Below are 12,615 nucleotides of genomic sequence, written 5' to 3'. Positions count from 1 at the left end.
GAGCTCTCAGCCCTACCTACCTCACAGGGTGTCTGTTGTGGAAGATAAGGCGATTGTAAGCCATTTTGAGACTCCTTTGGGTAGTGAAAAGAGGGATATAAAAATCAACTCTTCCTTAGAACAGGATTCCTCTCCCATTTTCAATAAAATTCTTCAGAAGGGATTTTAAGCACATTAATTTTAGCAGTGCAAGAGGTGTCTTTGAAACTGTATTACTGCATAGGAGCAAGCAAGGAAGCAACCGCACACAAATTAACATCTGCCTTACCCTGAAGATATGAAATTGTAGAATAGGCGGTTTTAGTGTAATTTTAATAATGTTAACAATTTTAAAACGTAATTGTTATTGTATAAATTGATGTATATGTATTTAATTTGTACTTTTCTATTGATGTTACCCACCTCGGGTCAATGGAGAAGGGTGGGGTATAAGAATAATTAACTCCCCCGTTGTTTTTAAAGTCAGGCATTACACATCCAGACACAGCAAAGTTTTTTGTTTTTTTAACAAGAGTATTTTGTGGTCAGTTCTGCATCTCTTCCCAGCTAGAGGGGAAAAATACTGAGAAATATCTTTCAAATTCAAAAGATAACATCAAAGCAAACACACACCAGGTGACTAAGGCCCATATACAGGTGTTAAAAATGGTGTGAAATAATAATTCAAAGGCAGAAGGCATGTTTTAGGTACTTTTGTGCTGATCAAAATCGCTATTTTTACAGTGGAAGTCAAACGAGACAAAAATGCACAGTTGCACTCATCTAGAAATATATACCCTTTTAAAAATTGTAAAACATTTAAATATACTTGATTTCATCAGATCAAAGATAACAGGACATATGATGATGCATTATCATGTCTGCTGTTCCAATAAATGTATAAAGATCAATTTTTCAAAACTTGTTTGAATTAATTCTTATTGTTCTTGAGTAATTACTTTAAACCCTTTTGCAATAGGAGTGGATTGAAATGTAAGCAAATTAACTCATGGACGGATCCTATATCTCCCCCAACCTTAAATGTATTGGGAGCTTCTCTCTGCCATTGTCAAAACATTTTCCTAGGACTAAGCTCCACTGGATAGACCTGAGTGGAATCACAGAAGTCACTTATACACCAGTTCTTTGTCCCGGCTTGGATGCAATTGTGCAGCATATTATTTTCTTGCTCTCCCAGACCTCAGTATACTTCTCAAGACCATTTCCAGAAGGGTGGGTGTTAACAATGGGGAAGGGATGTTTCCCTCATGTTCTGTTTGTGGGCTTTCTAGAGGCATCAGACTGATCACTCATGGTAACTGTAGTCCATGGACAACTGGAGAGCCATAGTTTTCCACCCCCAATATAGAGTGTCAGACAAAGATCTGACAAACCTGAGTTCAAATCCGTACTCTATCATGAAAGCTTGCTGGGTAACCTTGGGCCAACCATGTTCTCTGCCTAACCTACCTCACAGCATTGTCACGAGAACCAAATGAAGGCGGGAAGAAAACCATAAGCCTAACCGAGTCCCCAGTGGAAAGAAAACAGGGTACACATGCAGTGAGTAAATTTAAAAACCAAGACCAATTCTTGATCTGACTGAAGCACCTTAGGGCTGGCTAGTTTGTTAGGAACAGTTTTCTATCTGTTGTGCAAATTAAATACAGCTTGAGTTGATTGTCCCTGGATTCTTAAACAGGACTTTGTTAATTCTGATCTGCAAAAGTGCTGTTATTGGGACCTACTCCTTTATCTTTTAACCTCACCCAGTCAAAAGGTTTTCACCCACCCCCACAAAGATATATTTATTGCATATTTTGCACTTTTGCCCACACCAACGTCTACTGCCGTGGTGCCTATGTTAGCCTCTAAGCCAGACTTGCTACTGCTTTCTCTCTCAGCTTCATCCTTCTCAGTCCAGCTCCCTCGACGGCCAGAGTTAGGCACTGAGAGAAGCCACAAAAAAGTCCTTCCTCCCCAACCGAGGGTACAGCACTCCCAGTGTCCACAGGGGAAGACCTTCACTCTGCACTTCCGTCACCTTCTGGGTCTGGGCCAGAATCCCATTCCACTTCCCAAGCGTCAGGGCCCAACAGCCGGTACTTCGTGTCCCGGTAGGTGCCCACGTTGCGGAGCCGCCTGGCACTCGTCGCTTCGTAGATCTCCCGGACCACCGGCGGTAAAGGTGGGAAGCCTCCCACCCGGGCCAGCTCCTCTGCATAGCTCCACTGCTGAGCCTTGAGCATCAGGAAGTGCCGAGCCAGTCCCCCCTCCCGCAGGTGTCGGCCCAGCTGCCCCTGGGCGTCAGCCTCCATCTCGGCTGCAGGAGGCAGGGGGCAGCGGCCTCGGAGCACTGCCAGCGCAAACAGCACCTGGCAGTGGAAGTGGGGGAAGGGGCAGATTTTCTGGCAGAGGCCAATAAAGAACAGGGAAGGGTGTCGAGGGGCGAGCAAGTGGCGGTAGAGGGGACCCAGCCCGTAGTCCGTCTCCTGCAAGCCCAGCTGGGCCAAGGGCAAGAAGGGAAAGTGGTACCGGTAGCCAGTGCAGAGAATCAAGACATCAGGCTGCAGGGCCGAGCCGTCCCCAAACACCACCGTCTCCTTCGTCACCTTCAAGAGCAGGGGCGCCTGCAGGACATCTTCGGGCAGCCCACGCACGGGCGGCCCCTGATGGCTGAGCACCACACGAGCAGCCACGGGAGACAGCTGCAGCGCTAGGTCCACGCCGGATGGGCCAGCTCCCACCAGCACCACAGTCAGGCCCGCAAAGGGCTCGGGGAGGCGGTACGAGTGGCTGTGCAGGAGGCGGCCTGGAGAGGGGGGAAGAGGAGGAAGCTCAAGGGGAGAGCTGGGCATGTTGGCCCTCTTCTTACAGGGTATGACCACACTGCCGAAGCTGCCTCTCTTCATCTTTTGCAGAGATCCCAAGGCCCAGCATTCCTTTCTGTTGTTCTGCAGACGCTTGCTGTACTTTCTGGGGCTGCAGCTCAATGACTTAGCACAGGCTTTGCACAAGGGAGGCCAGGGTCTAGTCCCTGATTTCATTAATGAAAGAAGCACAAACAGCAGATGTTGAGCAGTTTGTGTGCATGAATGTAAGAAGCTGACTTATACCAAATCAGATTGTTAATCATCCAGAGTCTGAGGCCAAGATCTCTAACGTTACCTAGTAACTGACCCTTTTAATTGGAGGTGATGGGGACTGAACCTGGTACCTTCTGGATGCAAACCAGAGGCTCTGTCACTGATCCATAGCTCCTACCCTGACGGGAAAGGCCTTTCTCTGCCAGAAACCATGGAGAGTTGTTGATAGTACAGACGAACACACAAAGCTGTCTTATACTGCCTTGGTCCACCTAGGTCAGACTGTCTACTCAGACTGGCAGCTGCTCGCTGGGTCTCAGGAGCAGATAAAACTGAACTAAGTGGACCAATTCAGTGTAAGGCAACTTGGAAAGTTCATATGGTGTAGGGTGAGTACCATATTGAAGTCCAGATGAGCTAAGGGGCTCTCCCCAGTGAGCTCCACCAAGGAAAGGATGAAAACAACAGTGAACAATGGATAACATTGGAATAGCAGAGAACATTGCTGAAAGCAGCTTTGGGTGCCCACTACGGAGCAAAGTGGGGTATAAATATCTAAATCTAAATGCATACGTAAATTCTGATGCAACCTCTTCCTGGAATTACAATTCTTCCAAACTCTGTGGATATCTGAAGCTCTTCTCTACACTCCCTTTGATTGTAAACCATCTCAGCCAGTGTGATAGAATGGTTGAAAGTGTCGGACTACAATACAGGGTTGTTGAGGATAAAACAGAGAAATTGACGTAAGACACTTTGAGTGCCCATTGAGGTGAAAGGTGGAGTATAAATGAATTAAATAAATCAATAATAAAGTAATCCAATGAATAATGCAGTAGGACTAGGATTGTACAACAAGGCAAATCCAAACATGACGTTCACATCTGCATATTAGTTCATCGTTGTCTCAGATGGAGGGTTCTATTTTTTTTTAAATAGGGTCACATGCTTCATTTTCACAGGGTTAATATCTATTAGTCCCTCTTTTCAGAGTTCAGGGATCTCTGAGGATGCAGTGGCACAGTTGCAGGACACATCAGAGAAGCCCAGAAACAGGCCCCAAGGGCTCCAGAACAAAAATAAGAGCACCAGGTTGGCAGGGATTTATTTCACATATGGGGATGGTCTCAGAGGTCTCAGTGCAGGATGGGTGGGTTCCAATGCATTTTAAATTTAGCCTTGGATTTATATGTCACTGCACTCAGGCTAAATCCACATGGCTGCCTTGCTCTGCCTTGGCCACCAAAACAGAGTGGTGTTTCTCTGAGTATCTACGCAACGTTGTCCTCTGGTTATCCATTATTCTCCCTGCTTTCTTCGTGTGGCCGCTTTGTTGCCAGGGCAAATGACTCCCGGTTCTCAGGAGCAAGGACTGCTCAATCTTCACCAGGTGGATGCAGCCTAAGTTCTCAATGGCTTGCCTACAGGGAGCAAAGACCCTCTTTTATCCAGCTTGGAGTTAGCAGAATTGAGGCCTTACCTTGGAAGCTGTCCAGGCCAGGAATGGGTGGTATCCATGGGATGGTGTAATGACTGCAGAAACGAAATGGTTGGGGACATTAGGTGAAAGGTTTGTGTACATGTGTATGGCCAATATAACAGCCAGCTGGTATTCTTGTTATAATTCAACGGCAACGAAGATCAAGGTAATTCATAACTATGTACAGGTGTGGGACAATGAAGAAAGCTTAACAGGAAGAAAGTGGATTTGTTTGAAATGTAGTGTCGGAGGAGTATTTTACCATCAAAAAGACAAATAAGTGGGGTCACGATCAAATAATGACCTCTCCCTAGATCAGCCTTTCTCAATTTTTTTTACCACTGAGAAACCCCTGAAACATTTCTCATGCTTCGAGAAACCCCAGAAGTGGCGGGATCATGCAGAATATGGTTAGGAAGCACAGCTGTGGACACGCCTACCGGCAGCCCCTCCCCTTCCCACCCACTCCAGGCTCATCATTGGCCATTTGGGGAGGGGGTTTGACATGACCACATATGGTCATGTGGTCCTAAGGCACTTCACATGCACAAAGTTATACACACAGAGCCTCCTTCTGCCTCACCAGTTCTCAAAGAACAGGGTACACAGCTGGACCCTCCCTCTGCCTGGCTTCGTTGGGGGAGGGTGCTCCTTTCCCCCAAACCCTAATCTCTTCAAGCTTCCTAAACCCAAGGTGTGCCTCTTAGAACCTGACAGCCTAGCACTGACAAAGTTCTGCCCCCCGGTTCCAGTTCTGCGCTCTGTTCAGGCAGGATCAGCCGATTACCTACTTCGTCCTCGGCCAGCCAGCACTCACCCAGTACAGACCATGACAGCATCAAAATGTTCTGAAACGTGCCGAGTTGACCCTGACCCCCGCACTGTTGCCTTGATATCCCAGCCGCTTGTGGTGTCCTGCTCCCCCGGCACAGGCTGCACGTCATCCACCTGCCACCGGAACTGGATCAGGGAGGAAAAGAGGTCCTCAAGATCATGAAGAAGAAGGCAGCTCTAATCCAGCCAAGCGACTGATACCCGGCATAAAGAGGCGGGAGTCTGGACCACCCACTACTTCAAGGCCAGAACAGCTGGAGAGATGGCAGCTCAGCATAGGCCAAAAACCCCTTAAGCAAAAGGTGATGGGGCTGAACTGTGTCTCTACTGCTAGTGAAAGGTTGCTGTTCTGCGTTGAAACAAATGCACTCTGTGTATGCTCAGAAGCGACTCTTTTTGCAAAACTTCATACAGCTACACCCTAGCACTCTTGAGCCTCTTGTGGCGCAGAGTGGTAAGGCAACAGAAATGTTGTCTGAAAGCTCTGCCCATGAGGTTGGGAGTTCAATCCCAGCAGCCGGCTCAAGGTTGATTCAGCCTTCCATCCTTCCGAGGTTGGTAAAATGAGTACCCAGCTTGCTGGGGGGTAAACGGTAATGACTGGGGAAGGCACTGGCAAACCACCCCGTATTGAGTCTGCCATGAAAACGCTAGAGGGCGTCACCCCAAGGGTCAGACATGACTCGGTGCTTGCACAGGGGAAACCTTTACCTTTACACCCTAGCACAAGTTTCACAGCTAAGTCCACAACACACTTTCAGTGGCTTGCCATCCCAAAAACAAGTGCCTGGACTCAACCACCCCTGTACTGCCCTCAGTCCTACCCGAATGTGGTCCTTGATGCCAGATTGTTCTGCGTAGCTCTCCAGGTAGGCCAGCATAGCTGAGTGATGCACAAATGATGGTAGCGATGGATCGAAGGGGAAATCCGGAAAGGCCATGACTTCTTTGGGCAGATTGGTCCTGGGAGCAGGGAGAGGGAGGCACCCCAACCCCACCATTAGTACCCACTGCCTCTGCCCCACCCCATGCCATTCCAGCTCCCCCATCGGAAGCATGAACCCTACAGAGGCAGTGCCTCAGTGGCTACCTGAGATCACGGTACATGCTGGAACAGATGGGCTGCCCCTCCTCGTCTTCCCCAGTCTGCTCAGTATAAACCCAGGTGCCTCCCAGTTGGCCAGAGGCCTCAAACACCACTGGAGGAAGGAAAGTCTCAGAGTAGGCTAGGATGTGGCGGGCAGCACACAGTCCTGCCGCTCCCGCCCCAATCACTGCCACACGCAGCTTCTTCGACGCCATCTTGCATCAGGGCCTAAAGGAAAGAGGCAGTAAGGTGTTGTCAGAAGCTGTTGATTCTACTTTTATCCCCTTTATGGAAACTCTTTGCCTTTTACATGCACATTCCTTTGGCTGCATCCTGCCTGTCATTTAGCCTTTGATTATGCCCTGCTCCTGTCCCCTATTGTCATGTTACATCAGGCTTTCTCAGCCACAGTTTCGTGAAACCCTGGGGTTTCTTGACAACCTTGGAAGGGTTTCCCAAATGGGTGGGAGTTAATTAATATATTTTTAATCAGTTTCTCCACAAGCCTCAAATACAGCTATCAATATGAAGGACTGAGGGGAAGGAGCGAAGATAAAGATTAAAATCAGGATTTTGTTCCTTGGTTGGGATCAGCGGAGTTGGGTTGGGGGAATTATTGTTTTACTGCCATCTTATAACCGTGGGATACTGTTATTGTGACTATTGTTTTAATGGGATTTTATGGGATATATTGTTTTATGGTTTTACTTTGTAAGCTGCCTCAAGGCGACATTGTCGGGAGAGGCAGGGTATAAAAATATAAACAAACAAAGTGGTGTAGGCTAGAAATGTGGGGTGGGGGTGGGAGTTGGGCAGATCTATGCATGATCATGGTCAGGTTTGTCAGCTAACAACAGAATTTACTTTTTTCAAACTTACAAGACAGCTAGTGTAGCAGAGGTTAATTGGGCTTGGCCGATCTGGGTTCAGATCTCTACTCTGCTACAAAAGGCTCACTGGGTGATCATGGGCTGGCCGTTCTGACTGAGCCTATCACACAGGGTTATTGTAAGGCCAGATGCAAGAATATGTATGCCATTTGAAATTCTTGAGAGAAAGGTGAGGATAAAAATGAATTAATACACCTATTTTATTGAGTTTATTAAAGCCCCACCTTTCCTCTTGGCTCAAGATTGTCTAGACAGCTCCTTGCATTTAATAAGAAACTTGGGACCCTCAAAAGACTTCCATAAAAATTGAACTAGCACAATACATTTAATCTTTCAAGGTGTTTAAACTTAACAGCAAGACCTGTTGGGAATACTCAGTAAAAAATGCAGATTAACCCATCCCACACCCTTAACGGCTTCTAGAGAAGACAGAACACGGGGCATGGGATCCCTCAGCCAGTGGGGTCACATTGCTTCAGCTTCTTTCCATCAGCTTTGTGAGGCTGCAATCCAATTATACAGAGCAAAGGAAAAGTGTATGGCGACTATGGCCTGCTTCAGACATGCAGGAGAACAAGGCGTCCTAGGGAACTGCACCCCCATGAGACTGCAAGCGGTGGATTCCAGCTTTGAACATACTTTTGCATTAAAAAAAAAAGCAGTCTCCCTGCAAACAGAAAACTAGCACTTTCTAGTTGCAGGGAGTTCCACACACGCCAGGACAGTCTGAAAGGCCAGCCCTATAGCGACGACTTGAAGTCCTTTCCACGTAGTCGTTCCGCCCTACGGTCCAATCAGGATAAGGGGGGGGGGAACAAGAATGTGGAACGCAATCGGCGGGCTGAGGGAACGGACAGGCCCGAAAGGCGATGGCGCTCATGCAATTCATCTCCTTCGGCCTGAGCTAAGACGGAGCTCTGTCTTTTGTCGCCTCTCGAAGAAGCTACTCCCCCCCTTCACACACACACACTTTTAGGACTCCCCTCCCCCCTTCTGCATTCAGTACCTCCGCTCCAGACCGAGCCGCTCGGCAGAGTCCAGGCCGGGTTTTCCTTCCGCCCCACAGGAATAGGGGGCGGCCCTGTCGGAGCGACCAGCCCGTGCGGAAAGGGACCGGGATGCCCGTGCAGCCCCGTCCCGTTCCCTCCCGGGGCATTCCTCCGCCCCCCCCCCCGGCCGCGCCGCTTCAGGAGCCGGGAGGGGAGAGGCCGGGGTCCCGAGCCCAAGGAGGGGAGGGGAGGGGAGCGGAGGGAGCGGCAGGCTGACTCCTGCACGAGAGAAACCCAGCCCAGCTGCCTGCCCACAAACCGGTGCAAAGGTCAGGCTGGCGGCGGCGTCCCCGGCCACTAATGGACTCAAGTGCGGGCACAAGGGTGTTTTTTTGGGGGGGGTTAACCCCCCCCCAAAGTAATCATACAAAAAGCTACTCGTTGAACCAACGAAGACCTCTCAACCACTGGATGAGAATGAAAAAAATTGTGTGTTTGTTTATTGGATTTCTATGCAGCACTTCCATATGGCTCAGGGCGGTCTACATACAATATCACGGGGGGGGGGGGATATATGGAACGAATCAACATACAACATAGTCAAATTCCAACAACAATCCAACAGTGGTTCTAAACAACACAACTTCAGTGAACCCAAACAACAACGAATAACAGAACAAGTTTAAAAAGTCATGTCAAAGTGAGCTAGAATCAATAAAGCGGTTTCCCATATAGGCAGCTACCCCCCACTCCCCGCGGCCGGCCCTGCCTGGGCTGGTTTCGGATTGATGGGGGGGGGGGGGGAGAGACCCGCAGGAGACCTTTCGGGTTGGTTCAGGCGCACACCGGGATTTCCGGGAGTGTGGGCAGCGAGCAGGCTCTCGCCTGGAGGCAGCCGACAGCTTAACCTTCAGGGGACCACGGCCTTCCTGCCGGCCCGCCTGCCAATTTCACGGATGGGTGCAAGCCCGCTAGAAAAACGCTCGGGTTTTGAGAAACGCCTACTCTATCCTCCACTAATGGCCGGATATTTGAGAGTGGCACTTGGGGGAGTGTGAGTTTTAGGGGTGGGAGGGGACCCGGGTAGGGTATAATGCTCTGCAGTGCAGCTTCCCATCAACCAATAAACCATTAATGGCAAACTCAGCTTCCAAAGCAGCCATTTTTTCCAGTAGTAGAACAAAAGGATTAAATACATAACGTGAGTTATGTAGTCTGAAGGTATTGCAATTGTGAGGACTCCAGCCTCCAACTGGAGGTTGGCAACCCTAGGACTGGGATACAATTCCTGATCCATAGGGGCCCTGACATGCCTCTGAAGAGACTTGCTGTGTGAGCACCAAAGTGCAGGCGTGACAAATGGCAGGGGGTGCAGGAACAAAAGTGAGCATGCTGAAAATCACCTGTGCTAAAAACAAGTGTTATTTCTGTTAGGTGTGCTGACACCAGCATCCAATCAGTACCCTCTATTTTGTTCAAACGCCACCAAAGCAAAACCTCTTGGAGCTGTAAAATCTCTAGATGCAAAGGGAGGAAAGGAGGCCCCTCTGAGGGGAAGGGGGAATCCAGAGCTGCTTTAAGTGTGATATTAATATTTCTTGGCAAGATCAGGTTTGGAGGTGTAGAGCGTGATTAAAAGACATTCCCAAGAAATGCACAGATCCTTAAAATACATGTATCCTTGAGCCTGCTGTGGCGCTTCAGTGCCTATGCAGAACAAAAACAAAAATCAGAAAAAAATGGTCCTCAAACGTGAATCTGAAGGGGCGGAAGACTGGTGAGGAAAAACAGAAGAAAAAAAATGTCAGTATGAACCTATCATACCGGTAGCACCATCATTGGAAATGCCACGACTGGTGATAATACAATTTGGAAAATGAAGTCAAGCCGCAAATCATTTAAGGGAATTGTTGGTGCAAACCGAAACAACCTCAGTGCCACAAATGAGGACACAAAGCAAGTAAAAGAGAAATAAGGTTGTTTTTAAAAGTCTTTGTAAGGCCAGGAGAAGTCCCGATACAGAAAATTCCATAGTCTGTGAGCAGCAAAGAATAGCTTGGAGACTCGTGGTCATTAGGAGTGTGGCATAAGAAAGTGATTATCAAATTGTGGGCAGGTGGATACAGGGGAGGAAGGCCTTTCAAGGTACCCTGGTCCTAAACCACAGAACCAGCCCTTTGATTTGGGCCTCGGAAAATACCAGTGCCCAATGCAATCAGGACAAAATTTTGTGGTCTCCACAACAAGCTCTCGTTAAAATCCTTGGCCGCTTGAAGTTTCTGGACAGTCTTCAGCTACAGGTTTATGTCCTGTCTTTTACAGCTATCTAGTCTGTATGTATGTATTTACAGTTTGATTTGTATACTGCCCTTCTCGGGCTCATCATCTTGGGGTGGTGAACATCAGATTCAGCTCAACATGCAACACAAATTCAGCATAGATAAAACAGTAAAACAGTCTAAAAAGTTTAAAATTGTAGAGTACCAGTTATCAGCACCAACAAGAGCAGTTTTCTGGTCCGCTGGTGTTAATGCGATAAGGAGGCAATGGGGATTGGAAGAGGGGAAGGAAGGGAAGCTCAATCAGTTGTTTTAGAGGGCTTCATAAGTATATGTCCCTGAGCCATGAAGAACTGTGGAAGGGTTACGGTACAGTGCAATTCCATGCAGAATCCGGTCTATTGATTTCAGTGAGCTAAGCGGGAGTAAAGCTCCATATGGTTGTATTGCTAACACCTCAGGGGCCACTACAATACTTTGAGGAGACCTTTTTGAACTAGTTTCAGGATGAAACTCGAGAAGCCAACAAAAAAAACACAAGATAATTTTAAAAAACAGAAAAACTAAGTCCTTTTTTCCCATCTAGCATACAAACTCATATACATTATATAGGTGATCTTGCCATACTGAGTCATGCATCAATAATCTCTGGGCTTGACTACTGTGAGGCATTCTACATGGGGCTGCCCTTGTAGACAATTCAGGAGCTGTAACTGTTGCAGAATTTAGCCGCTCAACTGATAACTGGAACTCGCTCCTGATTTGTAAAAGTCTTCATGACCTGTGTACTGTAAACTTGAAGGATGGCCTCTGTCCAAGTTCTGAGCAAGAGTGCATGCACTTAAAAGTTTATGCCTTGAAAAAAAATCATTGTTGGTCTTAAAGGTGCTATTGGACTTAATTTTTGTGGTGCTACTTCAGACCAACATGGCTACCCACTTGAATCTCTCCAAGTTTGTTCATCTATCTGTCGAGAGGAAGGCAACAGAAATTTTAATTAGCGATGTCAAAATCTCTCTTCTGAAGCAAGATGGTAGTCTTACTTTTTTGGACCTTGCTGTTCATCTGGTACCTTTTAGCCCCTTAACTGGTCTAGTGACAGTCTCGGTCTTTGAACAAAATGAATTTCAGACCCTGACTCTTGTGTAGATTGCCATCAGAAATTGTGACTCATGATGCTGAGTCTACAGTGATCCAGCCCCAAATGATTGTTGTACATTCCATGAGAAACATCTAACTGCAAGTAACTTTAAATGCTGGGGAAGCAAGTTGAGAGAACGCTTTTGTTAAGAGGGTGCAGCTTGCCCAAATTTGTCTAAAACTTGTCCAAGCATTTTTAAATGGATTTGTATGACAGAAGACCTCTCCCATAAGAGGACCTCAATTATGTGTCACCCTACATGATATTACTGAGTGAAGAAAAGCATGGATCGCTGGATTTTTGATCCTATGTTTTGTAATTGCACTGATGGCTTTGGGAAAATTTGTGGATTCAGTTAAAGGAGCCCAGAAATTGGTATGTTGACTGAGTTATTAACTTTGCCAGCTAAGCTAAGCTAAATAAGTACTGAGATACCATGAGAACTGGGTCTCACATATAAGGGGGGAAAGAACACACATACCCCAACTGTTAGCATGCACAATCCTGGTATTCAGAAGTCTTTTTCCTTGAACGCCAGCCTGAAATATTGGAAAGCCACAGAATGCAGTGCTGATTGGCAAGAAAGCAAAAAGTTCCTGGAACGCAGGAAGGCTTGTGGTTACAAGGATGGCGGTTCACCTCTCCACTTGAGGCTCTGACAAACAAGACCAGTCTCATGACCAGGGTGTGCAAAAACAATTTTTTCTCTGTAAGTTTTGGTTCAGTTCTATTGGACCTGGCCTTTTTGGGGATTCCCCCCAAAACCTGGATCTAGTAGAGTATTCAGATCTGGGACTTTTAAGAAATCCTGAATTATTTCAATTATGTATTTACAAGGTTTGTGGTTCAT

At 47.3% G+C, this 12,615-nt stretch overlaps 1 protein-coding gene across 1 annotated transcript; it reads right to left on the bottom strand.

Moving 5' to 3' along the window:
- Positions 1–488: 488 nt before the first annotated feature.
- LOC143833686 (uncharacterized) lies at positions 489–8,639 on the bottom strand. Its single transcript, XM_077329792.1, has 6 exons — positions 8,363–8,639; positions 6,470–6,694; positions 6,204–6,342; positions 5,363–5,505; positions 4,546–4,598; positions 489–2,791 (listed from the first exon to the last, which is right to left on the bottom strand). Exons 2-6 carry the CDS (start codon positions 6,679–6,681, stop codon positions 2,004–2,006), a joined length of 1,335 nt encoding a protein of 444 aa, XP_077185907.1. The 5' UTR covers positions 6,682–6,694; positions 8,363–8,639; the 3' UTR covers positions 489–2,003.
- Positions 8,640–12,615: the final 3,976 nt, after the last annotated feature.

This window comes from Paroedura picta, chromosome 1 (genome assembly GCF_049243985.1).
Source record: "Paroedura picta isolate Pp20150507F chromosome 1, Ppicta_v3.0, whole genome shotgun sequence".
Classification (NCBI taxonomy): Eukaryota; Metazoa; Chordata; class Lepidosauria; order Squamata; family Gekkonidae; genus Paroedura; species Paroedura picta.
The sequence above is the reverse complement of the archived record's forward strand: the minus strand, read 5'-3'. Positions and strand labels throughout refer to the sequence as shown.